The 22,210-nt window shown below is 45.7% G+C and overlaps 1 protein-coding gene across 1 annotated transcript in view; it reads left to right on the top strand.

The window, feature by feature from the left end:
- Positions 1–15,644, top strand: part of LOC308396031 (protein NLRC3-like) — a 49,044-nt gene extending 33,400 nt beyond the window's left edge. The window contains exons 7-9 of the mRNA XM_080881090.1: positions 8,737–8,910; positions 11,500–11,546; positions 11,695–15,644. Of these exons, the coding sequence (XP_080737216.1) occupies positions 8,737–8,910; positions 11,500–11,546; positions 11,695–12,227 (754 nt within the window). The 3' untranslated portion in view covers positions 12,228–15,644. The remainder of the gene's footprint in view (positions 1–8,736; positions 8,911–11,499; positions 11,547–11,694) is intronic.
- Positions 15,645–22,210: the final 6,566 nt, after the last annotated feature.

Genomic DNA, 22,210 nt, shown 5'->3' with positions numbered 1-22,210 from the left:
ATTCTCACATTAAAATATTGATAGTTTAGTAATTTAGAGTAAATTTGTAGTTTATCATTAACAGGAACACAGTGGAAAGAAACGATAACATTCGGATTGTCTACATTCAAAGGAACTACTTCCTCTTCCGCCTTTCATAGTCATGTGTGAAATACGGCTGTATAAATGTCTCGCAGCGCCTTGGCGCGCGCACTCACGACAATGGCTGAGCGTAATTGTGCGGATGTATTTTACCTCCACAAACAGCTGAGACGTGGTTTGGATACATGTGGCAAAAAAAGTGAGGTGTTGTGGCCATACTTGCCAACCTTGAAAAAAAAAAAGAAGAAAAAAAAAAGAAAAAAGTCTGTGTTTTGGAGTTTTATCTTTCGGGTGAACCAGTTTGTGTCTGAGTGTGTTGCTGGGTCTGAAATGCACCGGGATGTCATGCTTGGAGAAAACTCTCCTGAGTTTCTCTGATACACCGGCTACATAGGGGATGACAATGTTGTTGCGTCTGTCCTTCTTATCCTCCCTCGCTGGTGTCTGGTCTTCTTTTCTGTGCGTCTTTGCTGACTTTAAGAACGCCCATTTAGGATAGCCGCACGTTTTGAGTGCTTCCTTTACATGTGTGTGTTCCTTCTTTTTTCCTTCAGGCTTAGAGGGAACATGTTCTTGTCATGAAACGCTGTGTGGCAGGCAGGAGGAGGACCCAAACGCAAAACTCACAGATACGGGGATGAACTCAAAATCACAGCTTTAATGCTGGAATGGCAGAACATAGGAAATACAAAACTAAACTGGGAAAAGTAAACTAACATACGCAGAGAGACACAGGGAGATCCACACAACATGAGGGACGACGTCACGCTGAACAGAGGGAGACGCAGACAGAAATACACAGAGGGTTAACGAGGGAAGTGGGAACACACGGGGAACACAGGTGACACTGATAATCATAACGAGACAGGGCGGGGTGAACATAACACTGACGGGTACAGGCACAGAGGTTCAGACAGGAGGAGAGAGAGCACGGGGAAAACACAGACATAACAGGCTGGGGAAACATGAAACAACCACAAAGGGAGACGAGGGCTCATAAATACATAGAGGGCACACAGGGGGGAGAGAGAGCGCGGGGAGAACTTAGACATAAAGGGCAGGGGAAACATGGAATAAAACATAAGGAGAGACGAGGGCTCACAGATACACAGAGGGGCACACAGGGGGTAAAAGCCATGAAGGGAAAACACTTAGGGAACAACACAACAGGGCAACTCAGAAAACATGGTCTAAATAAGGAACGAAATACAAAAATACATGGAAACTAAGAATACTGGGCCAACATGGCCCAGGACCATGACAGTACCCCCCCCTCAAGGGCTGGCTCCAGACAGCCCAAACACAGAAAAACAAAACCAAACAGAAAACAACCCAGGGCGGGCGGCGGGGGCCCAGGACGGAGGGCCCGGAACAGAAAACAAAAGAAGAGCACAGCAAACACCGGAGCCCAAGAAAATAACCCAAACACAGAGCAGTTCAGGGGGCCGACCATGCGGAAGGCAACGGCGGAGACGTGGAAACAGTTCAGGAGGCCGACCGTGCGCAAGGCAACGGCGGCGACGTGGAAACAGTTCAGGAGGCCGGCCGTGCGCAAGGCAACGGCGGCGACGTGGAAACAGTTCAGGAGGCCGGCCGTGCGCAAGGCAACGGCGGCGACGTGGAAACAGTTCAGGAGGCCGGCCGTGCGCAAGGCAACGGCGGCGACGTGGAAACAGTTCAGGAGGCCGGCCGTGCGCAAGGCAACGGCGGCGACGTGGAAACAGTTCAGGAGGCCGGCCGTGCGCAAGGCAACGGCGGCGGTGAAGGAGACGACGGAGCAGTTCAGGAGGCCGACCGCGCGGGAGGCGGCGGCGACGATGACAGCGCTGGTCCGGGGGCCGACCGTGCGGAAGGCGACGGCGGCCACCCAGGAGAAGAGGGTCCGGGGGCCGGCCGTGCGGAAGGCGACGGCGGCCACTCAGGCGAAGGCGGTCCGGGGGCCGGCCGTGCGGAAGGCGACGGCGGCCACTCAGGCGAAGGCGGTCCGGGGGCCGGCCGTGCGGAAGGCGACGGCGGCCACTCAGGCGATGGCGGTGCAGTTCAGGGGGCCGGCCGCGCGGAAGGCAGCGGCGGCGGCTCTCCAGTGTCAGGCGTACTGGCCGAGGCCCGGTGGGCACAGGACCAGTCGAGACGGGACCAGGCGAAGCACAGGCTGAGGCTGCAGCAGACGAAGGCTCTGAGGAGGCCGGGCCAGACGAGGACGAAGACCCTGAGGCCGGGCCAGACGAGGACGAAGACTCGGAGGCAGGTCCAGACGAGGACGAAGACTCGGAGGCAGGTCCAGACGAGGACGAAGACTCGGAGGCAGGTCCAGACGGAGCTGCAGAGGCCGAAGCCGGACCAGGCGGAGCTGCAGAAGCAGAAGCCAAAGCTGGACCAGAAGCACAGGCTGAGACTGGACCAGGCGTAGCAGAAGCACAGGCAGAGGCTGGCCCAGGCGATGACGAAGACTCGGATGCGGCTGGACCAGGCGACGACGAGGCGGTCGCGGATGCAGCTGGACCAGGCGACGACGAGGCGGTTGCGGATGGCGGCTGGACAGGCTCCTCGGGCCCTCCAGCCGATGCAGCGTGAGGCTGAACGGGCCCCTCGGACCCTCCAGCGGAGACAGGAGGCTGAACGGGCCCTCGGACCCTCCAGCGGAGACAGGAGGCTGAACGGGCCCCTCGGACCCTCCAGCGGAGACAGGAGGCTGAACGGGCCCCTCGGACCCTCCAGCGGAGACCAAAACAACGCCAACAGGCATGAAGTCCTTCGGCCGACATGAGGACAACTGGCGCTGCACTGAGCACTGACTCTGCCCAGGCAATGCGAACATGGTGCAGTTCTTAGGGGGCTGCTTAAACTTCAGGGGTCCAGAATCAGCTGGTGACTGAGACCTAGCCTCTGGGGAAGCCCTGGAGTGGCAAACTGTGCCAACGGCGGCTAAACCATGGAAAGTACCCTGAGTAGAAATCCGGTTACCTCTCTGCATGGAGTGAATGAGCAAAACTGGCGACACAGGAGACTGAGCGGAGAGTGGCTGCTGGGCAGCTAACTGAGTTACTGGAGACACGGGTGAGAGCGGGAGCTGAGCTGCTGGAGACACGGGTGAGAGCGGGAGCTGAGCTGCTGGAGACACGGGTGAGAGTGGGAGCTGAGCTACTGACGGTGGTGAAGTAGATAACTGCACGGGAGACTGAACTGAGGGCGTCTGCACTGGCACAGGGGACTGAACTGATGTCTGTTGTAACGGTGGTGGTGAGAGTGGAGTAGGTGGTGGAGTTAATGACTCCACAGGGGAATGAACTAGAGGTGGTGACGGTTGTGGTGCTGGTGGTTGAGTGGGTGACTGTGCTAAAGAAGGCTGCACTGGGGACACTGGAGACTGCACTGGGGAAAGCAGGGCTGCAGGTGACTGCACTGGGGACACTGGAGACTGCACTGGGGACACTGGAGACTGCACTGGGGACACTGGAGACTGCACTGGGGACACTGGAGACTGCACTGGGGACACTGGAGACTGCAGTGATGGTTGTAAAGTTGGAAACCGAGCTGACGATAAGGCTGATGATTCCTCTACCAACTGAGCTATTGACTGGGCTAGGGATTGAAATAAGGTTTGTAGTAAGTCAGGCTGTGGATGTGACTGTGCTATGGGAAGCGAGGCTGAATGTGGTGGAGGTGGCGACTGAGCTTCGGGCCGGGCGGCTAACAGAGATTCATGGCGAGTCACTCCTGGCAACTCTGTAGGCCTTAAGCTGTCCATGTTAGGAGTAGCAGTCTCTAAAACAGTCACAGCACAGGAAGATCCAGGTTTAGCAGAGTCAGTAATACCAAGCACAAAGGGATCCGTTGCGGACACAGGAGCATTCACACAAACGGTTTCTAAATATATAGGTTGGAGAGCAGCATAGTCCAGGAGTGAAGAAACACCATTCACAGTCTTATACTCAGCAGGTACAGGGACCTCAGAACTGTTAACTTCACGGTGTTGTTCATGAGTATGCAGCTCAACAATAGTCTTTTGCTTCTCTAAGGTGAGATTATCAGTCTGTGTGTTAATTGCTGCTGACCTGGGAGGAGCACAGGAAAAATAGTCACACTGAAACATGGGCGTGAGGGTAGGCAATGCAGGTTCAGGATTAACCGACCCAGAATTACCAGACACGGAGTTAATGGCCTCTGGGATGACGCGCATGGAGCTTACAGTGCCAGGATTCTTTAATTCAGCATGAACAGCAGTCTCTGGGGGGGTAATGAACTCAGTCTCGTGCTTAAAAGGTGCGGAGGTGAACTTAGAAACATTATGAGCCCTGGAAACACAGTCATATTCAAACTCACTATTCATTTCTGATGTGTTACGGACCTGAAAAACAGCGGACTCAGGAGCAGAATATTGTCCGAGTTGGTCCGACTTGGAAGTGGCATGGAAGAAACAGTTAGTGTCACTCACCACCGGAGTTTGCTCAGAAACGTTAGGGCGGCGGCGGCGTGAGCGCCGTTTTCGCCGAGAGGGGGGAGGAGATGAGCCGGGCCGCGAATCCTCCAGCGGACCGGGCTGAACGTCCTCCGACCCCTCACACTGGAGAGGCAGCTCCGGGCGGACGCCTACGGTGGAAACAAGGAAGTCCCGGATGTGGGGGTGCAGCGCGCCGAACAGCCACGGGAGTCCGGACACCATCCGCTGTAGACGGGCGGCTACGACCTCCCGGTGTTCGTCTCCTGGCAGCGCCTCCCACTCCTGACAGTGGTACTCCACCGTATAGATCAAATCCTCCCGGAGCTCAGCGGAGGGGTTGTGAGTTGCTGGGTCCATTACTGGTGACGTCGTACTGTCATGAAACGCTGTGTGGCAGGCAGGAGGAGGACCCAAACGCAAAACTCACAGATACGGGGATGAACTCAAAATCACAGCTTTAATGCTGGAATGGCAGAACATAGGAAATACAAAACTAAACTGGGAAAAGTAAACTAACATACGCAGAGAGACACAGGGAGATCCACACAACATGAGGGACGACGTCACGCTGAACAGAGGGAGACGCAGACAGAAATACACAGAGGGTTAACGAGGGAAGTGGGAACACACGGGGAACACAGGTGACACTGATAATCATAACGAGACAGGGCGGGGTGAACATAACACTGACGGGTACAGGCACAGAGGTTCAGACAGGAGGAGAGAGAGCACGGGGAAAACACAGACATAACAGGCTGGGGAAACATGAAACAACCACAAAGGGAGACGAGGGCTCATAAATACATAGAGGGCACACAGGGGGGAGAGAGAGCGCGGGGAGAACTTAGACATAAAGGGCAGGGGAAACATGGAATAAAACATAAGGAGAGACGAGGGCTCACAGATACACAGAGGGGCACACAGGGGGTAAAAGCCATGAAGGGAAAACACTTAGGGAACAACACAACAGGGCAACTCAGAAAACATGGTCTAAATAAGGAACGAAATACAAAAATACATGGAAACTAAGAATACTGGGCCAACGTGGCCCAGGACCATGACAGTTCTGCCCGGTGGTGTAGGGTCCTAATTACTCCAAGTTTGTGTTCCAGAGGGTGATGGGAGTCAAAGAGGAGGTACTGGTCCGTGTGTGTGGGCTTCCGGTAAACTTCGATGTTGAGGTTGCCGTTCTCTTCAATGTGCACAGCGCAGTCCAGGAAAGGCAAACAGTCGCCCTTTGTGTCTTCCCTGGTGAACTTGATGTTTTTATCCACAGAGTTAATGTGCGCAGTGAAGGATTCCACTTCTTGTGTCTTGATTTTGACCCAGGTGTCGTCCACATATCTGTACCAGTGGCTGGGTACTCTTCCGTTGAAAGAGCCAAGGGCCTTCCTTTCCACTTCCTCCATGTAAAGGTTGGCTACAATAGGTGACACGGGGGAGCCCATGGCACAGCCATGTTTTTGTCTGTAGAAGCCTTTGTTGTATTTGAAGTATGTAGTGGTGAGGCAGAGGTCTAACAGGGTGCAGATCTGATCGGGTGTGAAGTTGGTCCTGTCCTCCAAGGAGCTGTCTTCTTGTAGTCGTTTTCTGACAGTCTCCACGGCCTCCGTGGTGGGTATGCAAGTGAAGAGAGAGACTACATCAAAGGACACCATGGTTTCATCTGGATCCAGGGTAAGTTTCTGGACCTTGTCGGTGAAGTCGGTGGAGTTCTTGATGTGGTGTGGGGTGTTCCCCACGAGAGGAGCAAGGATGGTAGCAAGGTGTTTTGCAATGTTATAAGTGGCTGAGTTTATGCTGCTGACTATGGGTCTGAGTGGAACCGCTTCCTTGTGGATTTTAGGAAGTCCGTAGATGCAGGGTATGGCATCCCCTGGGTAAAGGCGGTGATATGTAAGGCGGTCAATAATTTTGTCCTTTTCAAAGTCTTGAAGGCAAGCTATAACTTTCTTTTTGTAGCTGCTTGTGGGGTCTCGCTTTAAGGCTTCGTAGGTATTGTTGTCACTGAGGAGAGTAGTGATCTTTGTATGGTAATCTGTAGTGTTTAGGACCACGGTGCATCTTCCCTTATCAGCTGGTGAAACAGTGATGTTGTGGTCTCTTCTCAGGGAAGCGACGGCCTTCTTTTCTTGTATTGTGAGGTTGGATGGAGGGACTTTGGCACTGGAGAGGGTGGCTGAGACTTTCATCCTGATTTGCTCTGCTTCTGTCTGTGATAATTTATTAATCCGTATGGCGGTTTCTGTGGCTGTGATGAGGTCCACTATGGGCAACTGTTGTGGAGAAATGGCAAAATTGAGTCCTTGAGATGCATTATGTTGGTTTTTAGGTTTTCTGGAAGTTTGTGTCATCAGGCTTGTTCTACACACTGTCAATCAAAGCTACAAGCTGGCATGGCGTTAGCTTTGATTTGAATCACTTTTAAAAAGGTAGATTTCCATGAAAAGACTAAATTTGTTTTCTTTCTTTATACAAAGTTCATCCCATTTTCACAGGCTCATTCTGACCAATCAGAAGCCTCCATTTCATGCACATTGTAGCAACTTCCACAGTCGCTAGAGGCCGAGGATGGAGCCTGCCTATTTGCATGACACGCTGTCAACTTTACGCAATAATGCGAGAGGTGGAATTGCTTACTTGTTTATTAAAGTGCTTTGAGAGTTTACAGAGTAATGTGATCGGCTCACGATTCAGACTCTTAAAACATCACAGGCTCTAATGCAACAAGGGGAAACTCGTTGTGCAGCGGTCAACAAAAACTACGGCTACCCAGCCCTCCTCTCTGTCAAAATCAAACCAGTGAATGACAGACTGACAACGCCCACTTAATTTCACCGCTAGCACCCACGTGACTTCCGTTACACATCACCATAGCAACCAAACAAATGAAAACCCAGTGATCATCAAAATTCAATACATTTAATTATGGGTCCTACACACATCTTTAAGTCGTCCTCTGCTGAACATCTTCTGAACCATTAAGAAACTTTCCTGAACTTTATCTTCTAACACTGGCCTGATGTTTCACTGTCAGTCTGGAGTTTGGCACATAGTGTTTGTATGCAAACTGTAGTGGGTCCTGGGCATGCTGTACCTGTGGTCGGAGGATGTCAAACCTGTTGAAGACGTAGTTGAGTTTGTTTGCCTTCTCCACATTCCCCCCCAATGTGCTGTTCTTGGTGTTGTGGCCCGTGATGGTTTTCACATCATTCCATTCCTTATGGAATTCCTTATGTCACGTCACATGACTCATACATTTTGATTAGCACCCAAAGAACTAAAGAAAGGCCAAAAGGACGTTCAGCCAATCAAATCCCTCCTAGGAACAGGAAGTCTAGAGAGGAAATGGAGCAGAGAAGGAGAATCACCAGTTTAAATGTCTGAATTTTAAACTGGTGACCCTCTAAAGAGGCTTTTATTGACTCTTTCTGTTTTCATTACAGGTTTTTTCACCATTTAAACTTTTTAATATCAGATTGAGAAATAACTTTTTAGTTATTTCTACATTTGACACAAATAATGACTTTCTGACTTGACTTTGGACTAATCTAACAACTCAGCCTGGCTATGTTGGACTTGGTGTGGAAGCAGCTCCCAGTTTGAGTTCAGGAGACAGACACCCTCTCTACTTTGAAGATCAGCTTCAAACTTTCCTTTTTGATAAAGCTTATAGTTCGAGCTGGATCAGGTGACCCTGAACCATCCCCTAGTTATGCTGCTATAGGCTCAGGATGTTGGTGGACTTCCCATGATGCTTCTGCTCTTCTTCTCCACTCCCCTCTTTTCACTCCTGGTGCTTTTATATGTCACTACTGCATCTCCTTAACTTTTGTCTCCTCTCTCCCTAGTTTGTATTTTGTTCTTGTCTCTCTGAGCTCATCTCTTCTCTTTCCCCTCACCCTGCAACCAGTCATGGTAGATGCTTCTCCTGGAGCCTGTTTTCACTGGGAGGATCTTTGTGTCAAAGGGAGTTCTTCCTTCCCACCATCACCAAGTGCTGCTCACAGTGGATTGTCTGATGGTTGGGGCTTTCGCTCTATATTGTAGGCTGTTACCTTATACTGCTAAACAACTTAAGATGACTGCTGGCGTCTGTTGGGAATTGTCACTTATACATACAGTTACATTGAATGGATGTAAATTGATAGATGTTATTGTGACAAAGAGAAAATGATTGTTGACAGATGGATTGTTGTTTTGTGTGTCTGCAGTCTGTCAGGCTGTCTGATCACAGAGGAAGGCTGTACTTCTCTGGCCTCAGCTCTGAGCTCCAACCCCTCCCATCTGAGAGAGCTGGACCTGCGCTACAATCATCCAGGTCACTCAGGGATTAAGCTGCTGTCGGCTGGACTGAACGATCCAGGCTGGAGACTGGACACTCTCAGGTATGGAGAGAATGTCTAATAGAGGAGGAACAGATGGAAACATTTCCTGTGTCCTTCACTCACTTCCTGTTTGTTTCCTGCGGCCTCCAACCTACTTAGCAGTAGCTGGCAATTCCTATTCACCTAAAATTAGCATTAGCCACTAATGGCATTCTACTAAGCATTAATTCCTCACTAATATAACACTAATTCACATCAAATTAGCTTTAGCTGCAAGCATCAGCCAACTTAGAACTAGCTGCAAACATTGTTAAAAGGGAAGTGAAAAGTTTTAGCATTATCGGGTAATGCTAACTCGCATCAAATTAGCATTAGCTAATAAAAGCAGCCTTCTTAGCATTAGCTGCTCACATTGTTATAATGCAAGGGGAAAGAGTTAGCATTAACGGATGATGCTAAGTCACGTCAAATTAGCATTAGCTAGTATTGGCAGCCTACTTAGCATAAGTCCTCACATCGTTATAATGCAAAGGAAAATAGTTAGCATTATTTGATAATGCTAATTCACATCAAATTAGCAATAGTTATTAACGGTAACACACATCACATTGTTAAAATTGAAGGAAAAATAGTATAAGCATTAGCTACTCATATTTTTAAAATATAAGAAAAACATTGTTAGCATTAGCGGATAAATTAGCATTAGCTAATAACGGCACCCTATTTAGCATTAGCCGCTCACATTGTTAGAAATTAAGACAATATGGTATTAGCATTAGTTGCCAATGCTTATTCACCTAAAATTAGCATAGCCACTAATGGTAGCCTATTTAACATTAACTCTTCACATCGCAGGGGAAAAGTTAAAATTGAATGAAAAATACTGTTCACATTAGCTACTCATATTGTTAAAAAGTACGAAAAAAAATTGTTAGCATAAGCGGATAATGCTAATTCACCTCAAATTAGTATTAGCTAATAACGGCAACCTACTTAGCATTAGCTGGTCACATTGTTATAAAGCAAGAAAATATGGTATTAGGATTAGCTGCCAATTCCTATTCACCTAAAATTAGCGTTAGCCACTAATGGCAGTCTACTTAGCATTAAATCCCGACTAATATAATGCTAATTCACATCAAATTAGCATTAGCTGCAAGCATCAGCCTACCTAGCACTAGCTGCTCACATTGCTATAAAGCAAAGGAAAACAATATGAGTATTAGGTTCTAATGCGTATTTGCCTTAAATCAGATGTAGGTGCTAATGGCGGTCTACTTAGCATTAGCAGCACAGATTGTTGTAATGCTAGGGAAAAGAGTGTTAGCATTAGCCGTGCACATTTTTTAAAGTTAAGGGAAATAGTGTTAGCATTAGCTACTCACATTGTTAAAAAGTAAATGTTAACATTAGTGCATAATGCTAATTCACATCAAATTAGTATTAGTTAATAACGGCAGCCTATTTAGCATTAGCAGATAATGTTGACCCTGGCCCATTGGAAAAGTTCAGAACTAAAGATTTAGGAGTGTTTCTCGATAGCTCTTTCTCATTTGAGAAACAAATAAATTCTGTTATTAAAACCAGCTGTAAGGTTTATAGTGTTGATTGTCATTTATGCTTAGAAATATTTACTCATATATGCTTAAAGTTTTATAATCGATTGCATAATGATAGAGGTTTGATCCTTAGTAGTCTGTAAAGACTCTGTGTGCCTTCCAGAGTGCTCTGGCATGCACACACCACTTGGGGTCATGAGAGAGGTCGTACCCTCTCTTATTGATTTATGGTGTAGGAGGACACCTACTCTGTGTCTGGATAAGTATAAGAGGCCTTTGTTAGGAGGACCGCTGGACTCTTAGCACCAGCTTTGGGGTCACAGGGTCACATCTTGAACACACACACACACACCTACACTATGCACAGACTGGTACTCTTTGTTCATACCTGTGTAAGACGTCATAATGAACTTGTGCATATTCATGTAAGCTCAATAAAGAGCAGTGTTACGAGGGAGCAGACGAGAGCGACTGAGGTCAAGTGAAGGAACGGCGCTGTCACAGTTCTCTCCCTCATCAATTGTCTGGTTCCAGCGGTGGGTCTGTGCTAGACGACCCATCACCAGCTTTTTCCACTGGTTACCAGTACGTGGTAGAATCCACTTCCAGATCTGGTTGTCTTTAAATCTGTGAATGGATTGGCTCCATCTTATCTCTCTTTAACAAAAGAATCCAAGTGGAGCCCTCAGGTCTGCAGATAAGCAGCTTCTGACCAGAACTAGACGTAAAAACAGAGGTGAGCTTTATCGATGGCTGCAGCCAAACTCTGGAACAGTCGCCCTTCACATCAGGTCGTCACCAACACTGGACATTTTTAAAAGCCGGTTGGAAACACATTTGTACTCTGTAGCTTTCAATCCTGACCAGTCTTTATAGTCATTACTGTGTATGTTTCCTATTTTCTCTCTACTCTGTGCAGCACTTTGGCTCAAGCTGTTTTTAAATGTGCTGATAAATAAATGTAGATTTCTTTGAATAAAACAGTGGAGCCGAGCTTTGAGCTCAGTGTGTAACAGTGTGTGTGTGAGAGCCATGTAATGTCCATGTGTGCATGCTGACTGTGCTGCTCTGACCCCCCTCCTCCTTTCAGGGTGGAGCCTGCTGGAGTCCGATGGTTGACACCAGGTCTGAGGAAGTGTAAGTGTGTTTTTAATGGGATTCATGAAAACAAAGCAGCACACATTCAACCATCTTCTTCATGTCAGGAGTCATCATCAAAGTGTCAATCAATGAACAGATGATGGATCAATAACTGCAGCTGGATTGTGTTTGTTCTCTCCATCAGATTCCTGTCAACTCACAATCGACACAAACACAGTGAACACAAAGCTCCAACTGTCTGACAACAACAGGAAGGTGACACGTGTGAAGGAGGTTCAGTCATATCCTGATCATCCAGACAGATTTGATGTTTGTCCTCAGCTGCTGTGTAGAAATGGTCTGACTGGTCGCTGTTACTGGGAGGTCGAGTGGAGAGGAGACGTTTCTATATCAGTGAGTTACAGAAGCATCAGAAGGAAAGGATGCAGTGCTGACTGTTGGTTTGGATACAATGATCAGTCCTGGAGTCTGTACTGCTCTGATGAACGTCCTCTTTATGTCAGGCACAATAACAGAGTAACATCCATCTCCTCCTCCTCCTCCTCTGTCTCTAACAGAGCAGCAGTGTATGTGGACTGTCCTGCTGGCACTCTGTCCTTCTACAGAGTCTCCTCTGACACTCTGATCCACCTCCACACCTTCAACACCACATTCACTCAAACTCTTTATCCTGGGTTTAGAGTCTGGTCTCCTGGTGGCTCAGTGTCCCTGTGCTGAGTGGAGTGTAAAGAGTGTCTCCTGTTACAGAAACACTCTGACTGTTGAACAGATAGTTCAGTCTGTACATGTCTGTCTCTTTCACTCACAAACACGTTTTCAGATTCATGGATTCAATCAGTTGATGTTTGAAACTCTTCTAAACGATTCCTTGTAAACTTCTTCCTCTTCAGTCACAAACAAACAGGAAGTGATGTCACATGTGTTCCTGTCCACACAGCAGAATGAGTCTATTGCTGACAGTGATGTACAAACAGAGTGAGCATTTCTGAGGCCCAAAATAAACTGAGTAGTTCACTGAATGAACAATGGACTGTGAGCTCAGTTCCTTCATCATTAGTATGGATTATATATGTATATGTATTATATTAGTATCATATATATCAGGTGCTGCTGCTTTCAGTCATTGTGCAAATGTGCTGTTTGTAAGGTTGTAAAGCTGCAGTCAGCTGAGACTGAAGAAGTCACCTGATCAGTGAGCAAACGTTTCTGAAAACGTCCAGATGAACAGAATCAACCTTTTGGGATCAGCCAGCAATGCAGCATCATTGTTGTTCAGCTTCAGAGGTTTGCAGGAATGAACTGATGACCAGAAACAGCTGCAAAGTCCAAGAAAATACCAGCTGGAGTTCAGCTGCATTTGAAGAAGTCAAAGAAAAGTAAGGATGGCAAAGGGCGACGTTTTCTTCCAAAGAGCTGCAAACATGGTCGACGCCTCATTAGAAGAATCATCTGGACATTTGTGAGGAACTCTAACCAAGAAAGCAACGTCACACAGATCCAACAGACAGTTTCCATGACTGCAAGTGTTCAGTGGAAAAATGCTACATTGCATTATTGCATCCTCTCACCACAGGAGGCGCTGTTGGCACCACTGATTGCTGATCAGCTGTTCTCTGATGATCTGATTGATACTGTGAATAACGTGACTCACTGAACTCTGTGACACAGTGAAGATTACAGAGTTGAACTTCAACATCTGACTGACGTCACACAGACAGAAGGATGAACCAGTGAGGCACAGAACACAGTTACTGGAGATACTGGATCAGCTCCATGTGAACCTCTGATGGAGAAGCTGCTGAGCCAGAGAAACATCAGGACATGACAGCAGCTGCACTTATCTAACAACATGTAGCAGAGCTGATCTATGTTAGAGGATCTATCACAGCAGCTGAAGCCAAAGTCCAACACTGGATACCAGCTGAGCCTGTGCTGAGTGTAGTGTTACAGGAAAAGGGCAGAAACACTGGTAGCTCCCAGTGATGCTGACTGGGGCACAGAGCTGAATGATGCAGCATCAGGACACTGTTTCAGTCTGACTGACAGAGAAACCTGTAGCTGTATCTACATGTGAGGCAGAGGCCACACAAGCAGCTTTCTATGTTTCACAGTGACTGAGATCTTCAGTGGGGGTGGACATGCTCCTGTACAGACCTCTGAGGAGAACCAAGGTGCAGTCAAAGAGTCCAGTCTGTCCTCACAGATGTGAACATGTGCTTTCATCAGGTCTGCTGTCAGCTAGCAGGCTCACATCAGAATCACTGTTCCTGAAAAACACAGTCTGTGTGACATCATCAGTCAGCTGATGGTCCCAGATCTGAATGGTTTCTGTCTCTACTGAGGAAGTCAGAGAATATCACTGAGGTGTGGATCAGGTCTGAGTGAGCTGTGGAGGGACAGCTTTAAACAGTCCACAGGTCTCACGTCCTGCTCAGTCTGCTAGCAGATACCTCGTATTGTTCCAGATGTGCTGACATCAGCAGCAGCACAGCTGTGTGATACCATGAATCTCAGTTATTGATCCAACACACAGTAAATACAAAGATCAGGATTTCTGAGAGTAATCATTATGAGTCTGAACACATGATCACTGAATGTTAGTCTCCACAATAATAAGCTAACACAAGCAAACACAGCTTTCAGCTCTTATTTTGAAACTGGCTTATTTAGAGAGCTGTGATGTGAGCGTGCCTGGCTCTGAGGCACTTGGGTCAGCCTCTGTTGTTTAGAAGTGTTACAGACTGTGAATGACACAGACCTGTCAGTTTCCATGTTTGTCTGTAACACAGCTCAGGGCTCCATGCTGAACGCATCCATCCAGTGTTATTGATCCAGGACTGATACCAGCATTGGGATCAATACTACAACACACAATCACATGTGTCCACGTGATGTGTTTGACCAGCTTTATTCATTAATGATCAATCAGCTTATTTACTGCATCTGAGTCCAGCTTCATTTAAATGATCCAACCATGAAAATGACATCAGTCCTACAGAAGCACTTCATGCTAACAGGAAGTCATTGATTAAGGTGGAATAACACAGAGACACAACCACTCACAGCTAACCTGACCCCACTAACTGCATGTGTTTGGACTGTGGGAGGAAGCCGGAGTACCGGAGAGGACGCACACAAACACGGGAGAACATGAAACCCTGAAACAAAGATGGTGGATTTGACCTCAGGACCAGGTGCGTAATTTCCAGGGGGGTTACGGGGGTCATGACCCCCCAATAATCAGATCCAGCCAATATAATTAAGTAATTGGTTACCTTGGGAGAGTTTAAGTCTGTCTTAAAGGAACGAGAGAACAGCTCTTTTACTCAGTGTGATTGTTTTTAATGTACTCTTTTTGTATTTGATCTGTTATTGTATATTTTACACATGTTTGTATGGGATATTGTATTTGTTTTAAATGTTATATACCTATGTGGTATGTGACTTTTGTTGCTATGATGCCAGGTCTCTCTTGGAAATGAGATTTTTAATCTCAATAAGATTTTTTGCCTGGATAAATAAAGGATTAATAATAATTTCATCGTTCCAGTTTATAAAATTATGAATTATCTTGCATTAATATCTTTTTGATTTTCTTTAATCGTTTCAATTATTATCAGCAAAATAGTTCCATGTTTAATCATCCAGTAATGTAACCCCGCCTCCTCCACCGCGTACTTGGTTCTACCCAACCGGCTTTCTCTACCAAACCTTCACTGTTTGCTGTGTTTGTTAGCACAGTCGCTGGTGCCAGAGACTGGCAGTGACTTCAGTCTGAGGTTTGAAGTTTCCATGTCTGTGTGATGTGTGGTGTGAAGGCTGCTGGTTAAACTGGGACGCACTGAGTGCTCATAGAGAGATGCTCCATGAGTCCCAGTACAGACTACAAACATGGTGGAAACTTAGCTTTGATATCCACACACTCTGCACGTCTGTGAGTAACTGTGATGAAGATGTGCAGAGATCTGTGTCCAAACAGGAGAAAGACTGTAAAGACTCTGTGCTTCTAACAGCCTCTGTTAACATATGTGAGGCTGTTTGTTGTTGTTGCCATGGAGCTTTGCACTGTTTGGGTCAGCAGGTCATGTGATCAGGTTTGTTCTGCTGGACGATGGTTCAGTGTCAGGTTTGTTTGCATTCATCAATAAATATCTAAATCAATCAAAGACTCCATGTTTGTTCTTTCATCATGTGACCTCTGCTCATCCATCTCTGTGTGTATCAGGATACATTTGGTTCATAATACACAGAAAAATCAGAGTTATTACCTGTAATAAATGTGAAAGATTCCTGCAGTGATAACCAGGCAGGACTGAAACACATCCAAGCTGTCACCACGGTAACAGCACCGCCCATCCACAGGTGAGGGGAGGAGCAAAAAGAGGGACTTTGACCATTTTATACTAAAAACACTCAACTAATGTTTCTAATATGAAACAAATAAGCCCACATTAATGTGAGCGTTTATTAAATAATAATAATGATGATTTCCTCCTGATCTCATTTCCACAGCAGAGAAAACTGTGGTGTATATTGAGGTGGAGGGTGTGGTCTGTGGCTCAGGTGTAGAGTGAGGGTGGGGTGCACCACAGCAGCATGCTGGGACTGCTGAGGGTGGAGGAGGGAGTGATGATGACATCATGAGCAGCGCAAATAATTAATCACCAACACAGTTGTGTTTGTTTCTAGTATAGTTATAAATAAGCTGATCAAATATCTGCTGACTGATTAGATCCAGTATCTATTACAGATGAACTGGATATCACAGCATGTTGTTAACCCGTCATATCAAACTAAACAGTGTTGCTGGTGTAAATATCCTCCAATAAAATCAGATGAGGGCTTCTGTTGCCAGGTAACGATGATGTCACCCTGGATCTTCTGGAGTCTGATGTATTTCAACTGATTCATTTATTCCACCTTAACAGTTCATTCCTCAAATCAAACAGGATATTTGACCCTCAAAAAATGTACCAACAAATAATTTTGCAATAAAATATTTATTTCTCAGCTTTTACAAGTGAAATCAAACAAGTTTATTTAAAAGTGAAACCAGAGTGGAAGCTGCTCGTATAGAGTCCAACCCAGGCAGCATCATCAAAGTGTCGGCTCTCTGAACACGTTGCAAGATCGCCATCTGCAGGACTAAACTAGTTTTTCTCCTCGTCAACCTCAAGATGACGTCATCGTACAGCAAAACATGCAGATCAGGTGACATGACTGTCTGAGAGGCGGAGTTAAACTGTGGCAGGTAAGCATGTGGAGGAGGAGCAACAACATGATGCTGGAACATCATCATTGCATTATCCAGTTTCCTCTCTAACTGGATGCTGCTGTGAACAAGAACAGCTGTGGAAGCAGGGTCCTGAGTGTCATCTATGGATGAATGCAGGTCAGTGAGTACAAGGGCAAGGAGACGTCACAGACATGTTGAAATTGTGATGTGAAGACGGTGGACTGTGGTGGCCACTGCAGACTGTTGGGCTCTGTCACAATCTTCTTCAGTCTCTGTTACAGACGTGGGTTTGCTTGGACAGCCTGATAGCGACTCCCTGTCTGTCTGGAACAAAGCGTTTACATTCAAAAAGACATTTACACAAAACACCAACAACACACGTCAACATCACATGATATTATTTATTATTATCATTTATTCATATTTATTTTTCAATGAAGATGACGACCAACTGCAGCTTGAATCATTGAGACACATTAAATAAACTTTGCTCGATGACAATAAGCAGAGTTAAATCAGTCCAATAAGTGTGGAGCCCTTCCTTCAGAACGTGTCTGCGTAGGTTCTCAGTCATCCAGGTCATGTTTGTCCAAGCAGCAACCACAACCTCCCTGCACAACATTTTGCAAAGTCAAATTTGCTTATTGTCCCATCAACAGCTTACACACAGAATCTTCTTTCCAGGAGTACAAATATCTTTACTGTGAGGAAGTGACGCAGAAAATACAACGTTTCCCTCTCTGTGACAATGAAGAAGTGCTTGAGATTAAGTAGAGCGATCCTTCTTCCTTCTTCATTTCCTGCTCGCATCATCATCTGACCTCTGACTTCCTTGTCAAGGTCTCTCAGCATTGACTGGAACATCAAATCAGACTCACACCATCTTCTTGTAATGTGGGCATGTCTGTCAGTTGTTTGAAGAGCATCTCTGGCCTAAACACAATAGGAAGAACAACACCGCCCCAAAACAAACACTTCCAGATTAGATGAAGGGCACCATGATTGGAAATGGTAACATTAACACGTTAACTTCCTGTGTTTGGTCTGCAGTGGATGACTCGAGATTCAGGGATCTACATTTAAAAACACACATGTAAAACTGACAGCAAGGTTTTACCATCATATAGTCGACATAACTAAGCACAGCTGTTAACCTGTATGTTTGCTAACATTTGAACTCTTACTGTTGGAAATTCTATCAACAAAACACTAAATATAGTTGAATTCAATCCTACCTGAGCTGGTTGAACCAGTTTTAAATTCAAATTTTATTTATCACACACACAAAACCATACACAGTATGACAGGAGGTGAAATGCTTGTAGCTGTGCAATGCCCGACCAGTTTCATGACATACTTCCTCTTCCATCTGGGAACATAGTCTAAAGACAGGAAGCAGCTACTGTCAGCTTCCTGAATACCCAATAAGAAACAAATCAGGCCAAATCAACAAACCTTTGGGTCTTGTTTTCAAAAGTGCATGTTTGGCAGCTTCTGTCTCTCTTTCCATCCACTGTTGGATGTCTTGTTCTGAAATAGTCACTTGGACAAACATGGGGAGAAAAGATTCACTTGCGACTACAAGCATACGGTCCATTAAAGTCGGGTTACTCGGGGACTCTTTCAGGACGGCAGAAATCTCCTCCTCAGCAGACTGGTGACCTTCTCCTCTTTGTCCCATCTCTGAAGGAGCTGCACTTCTATCAGTAGTATCAGTAGGAACTGTCAGCTCTCTCAGTTTGAATCGAAATGAGTCATTTTAACTACTAATACAGAAATATGTAGACCTAGATCCAATGACTTCCTCCTCCCATAATGCAATAGTGCATCAGTCAGAAGGTCCAGTCGATGTGATGGAGTCATCTGTTTGTGACTCGTGCAGATCTTCTGAGGAAGGAGCAGAACCTCTCCATGCCTTCTCCATCGTTCAGCCCAAACCCAGGAAGCCTTCGTGTGCTCTACATGATTTCTGATTAACACATATTTGCTGTTTACTGTACAAGAGTGTATCAAAGTATGGACTGAATAGTGTGTGCATGTGCTTAGGATGACATGTGTGTCAGTTGGTGTACATTCACCAGTTTATGTCCATAAACATGGACAGCCAGGGAAACACCTGGAGGTGTTCCTCCTGCATTTGTCTGATAAACACCAAACACAGTTTTATAAACAGAAAATGTTGTTCTTGTGTCATATAGTAAAAGAAGATACTCACATGTATATGTGAGGACAGCACACAGTGTCGTATATGAAATTCAGCTTGATGTTCTTGTCCTGGTATCTTTTCACCAGCTCACTGATGACACTGGATCTGCTCGCCTGTTTAAAACAGATCATCTCAATGGTTTCGAGTCGATAAGAGAAATAATATTTTGGGAAACATTTGGTGACATTGTTGACTGTAGGTTAGTGACTTAAGCATTGATTAACAACTCAGCGTTCTCCATGAATCATGTTCAAAAACATCAAGGGAATTTCATGACGACAGGAGGCTCCAAATACACCAGTTACACCAGTTACATCTAGTTTTTTCTGCTGGTTTTGTGACTGAAGTAAATTTCCAGCTTCAGAGTTGCTGCAGTCCTAATTACAAAAGGAAATAGTAGTCCTCAATCAACCATAATAACTTTAACATGACAGAAATTATCTTTAAAATAAAAAAAAAATAGGTGTGTGTGTGTGTGGGGGGGGGGGCAACACTCAACATCTGCACATTCAAAAACATCTGTTTCCATCACAAATACTTCAAATGTTGTTTCTTATATAACCAGTCCATTTAAAACTATGACTTATTTAGGAGAGCGCCTCACTAGTGATGGAGCAGTGACATGAAGTTTCCTTCAACATTTCCTCAGCTCAGCTGGTTTGGAGCTCTCAGGATGAGACAGCAGATATTCCTCTACATCTTTGTCTCTTACAAACATGATGTTTCCATCCAAGCGCTCAGTAATACTTCTTCTTTTTCTTACAAGGCCAAAGTCGGCATCCATGCTCACAATCATTGTGCCATCAGTCTGAAACCAAACATCAACACTGGTTCATCCATTTCTGTCTGATGGAACCAAATCTCATGACAGGATGATTAACTTGGTTGGTAGATCATTAGATAACACCTGACAGACTGAACCCACTCCAGTGGACATAAGAGTAGAAAATATGATCTAGTGTCAACATTGAAGGACTTTTCAGCCTGAAACATGTTTATATCCAGAAATGTGTCAAATGCTGTTAAACTGCATGATCTGCATTGTGTTGCACTGAGCAATGACACGCTGATGTCCAAACAGAATAGTTTGGCATTAAGTCATAAATCTCTTTTTTTTTTTTTTTAAATGACATCAGAAACAGCAGTATGCGACATTACGTGATGGCAGAGCTTCAGTTCATCCTTTGTCATTTTTTTTTTTCTTTTTCTTTTTTTTTTTTTTTTTAATAAATAGGACAGGGGGAATGAATGAGAGAAAGAGGGGGAGAGAAAGAAAGAAAACCAAAGGGGAGAAGAGACGGTGAGAAGGGGGGGGAAGAGAGACAAAAAAAAAAGAACTCCTGGGTCACCTGTATGGAGAAAAAAAAAAAAACAAACAAAAAAAACAAACAGAGGAGACAGCAAACAACAAAGAGCAACATAATAATAGAAAAACAAAGCACCATCACAATAAACTAGCTAGTCATAGATATCAATAGTTACTAAATAATAAACGATATTGTGCAGCACGCAAGATAGACAGCGCACAGTGTGCTTTGAGGCAGCAGCCAAGAAAGCTTTAGTCCGCGTCTGTGAATACCCATGTGTGCATACCTGTGTGGATCAGCATGCTTGCATTCCAAAGGTTTCTCCATGTAATGATCTGCTAGGGAGTGTGGGGGGGCCTCAGCCCCGTCCTCCAGGGTGTGAAGCGGGTATGGAGGAGATCAAAACTCCAGACATCCAGAGGCCCCCAGAACACAAGAGACCATGGAAGACCAACAGAGGGGCAGCCGCGCCACTGTTCCAGTAAGAGCTGAGGAGAGTCCCAGATGAGGGCTCGCCCAGCAGCCGCGGAGCAGAAGTCAGGGGGAGTTGCAGTGACGCGCCCGTGAGCTCCGCCGGCCCCCAGCTGTGCCTGAGTGACCGAGTCATAAATCTCTAAGAACAAACCTGTGTTCACGAACATGTTTATCTCTCTTGTGTTTACTGCGTGGGTCTGTGGTCCTCTGGTAAATGTAGCTGTAAATGTTGTTTTCCTAATATACACGAGTACTGCTGCGTTCATGCATCAATGTTCTCCATGTTCTTTGCAAATAATGCAAATGTTTGTGAATGGTGCTGAGCATTTCTATGACATCTTTCAGTGAATCCCACAGGCTGAGCTCTTCTCTCTTTGCCTATCTGCTTGCTGTCTCTGAACCAAAAGAGCTCCAAGTCACATTATCCATGTTCTCAGCCAGTGGTGTGACTGGTGTGGGGACAGGTGAACCAGTCTGACTGAAGCTGGGAGGTGACGACTTCATTCATTTAATAACAGCCCCTCTCGCTCAGTTTTTTCATTCGCTCTTGCTCAGATCTCTGCGAACCTGCTCGCAGTGTGTCGCTCAGTGTGGTTGATCATCTTCATCTTAACTTCCTGCTTCTATCATGGTTAAAGCTGATGAATCCTGTGGACATCAAACACTGATGGTGTTACTGGAGCTGAGTGAAGTTTGATGGCTTTATGATCCACACTGTGACACATGGCAGCTGTCAGAGCAGAACACAGGAAGTCAGCAGGTGTGTTTCAATTCAGCCTCTGCTTCCTCTGAAGGTCCATGACATCACAGCGAGGCCACGAAGGCCGTCCAGACTCCCAGGCTCCCACAAACGTGTCCTCCTTCTCCCTGGATTTGAAGCACAGGTAGGCCCACCCTATCCCAAGATGCATTGCAGCATAGTGGTGGAACACATATTACGGTCCAGAGATGGAGCAGCGCTCTCTCTGAGTCTTTGAGGCTGTTTCTGTTTGAATCTGGCTTCAGTCTAAGGCTATGGCTCAAAGAGGATTTCTTTCTTTTACTGTGCTGCAATTGTTTACTGGATTATTTGTGCCATTAATTAGTGTCAACTAATTTTTATTCAATCTCCGCACAGGATATGCTTGTGAAGATGGAATATGGGGGAGAGCAGAAGTGCGTTGAAGTTCCACAGAGGGATGAATGAAGGACATGCATATTGTATTGAAGCAATAAGTGATGAGATGCTGTTATTTGCATTTACCATGTCAGACCTTTTGATAAACACAATTCTAATGAAAGTGAGAACATGTACACTGTTACATCTTTCAGAAAATGTTTTGAAATTGTGGTGCACAGTTCAGAATAAATGTTTTTCAAAAACCATTGCATCTTTTTAGTAAATGTTTATTTCCAAAAGAAATTTCTAGAAGTTCAGAACAGTAAAATTCCCGCTTTTTAGAATGAATTAGAAGATAACTCTTACGTAGTTAAACTA

This window comes from Rhamphochromis sp. 'chilingali' (assembly GCF_963969265.1).
Source record: "Rhamphochromis sp. 'chilingali' genome assembly, chromosome: 1".
NCBI classification, from domain to species: Eukaryota; Metazoa; Chordata; class Actinopteri; order Cichliformes; family Cichlidae; genus Rhamphochromis; species Rhamphochromis sp. 'chilingali'.
Note: the sequence above shows the minus strand (reverse complement) of the source record. Positions and strands in the feature narration are given on the sequence as shown.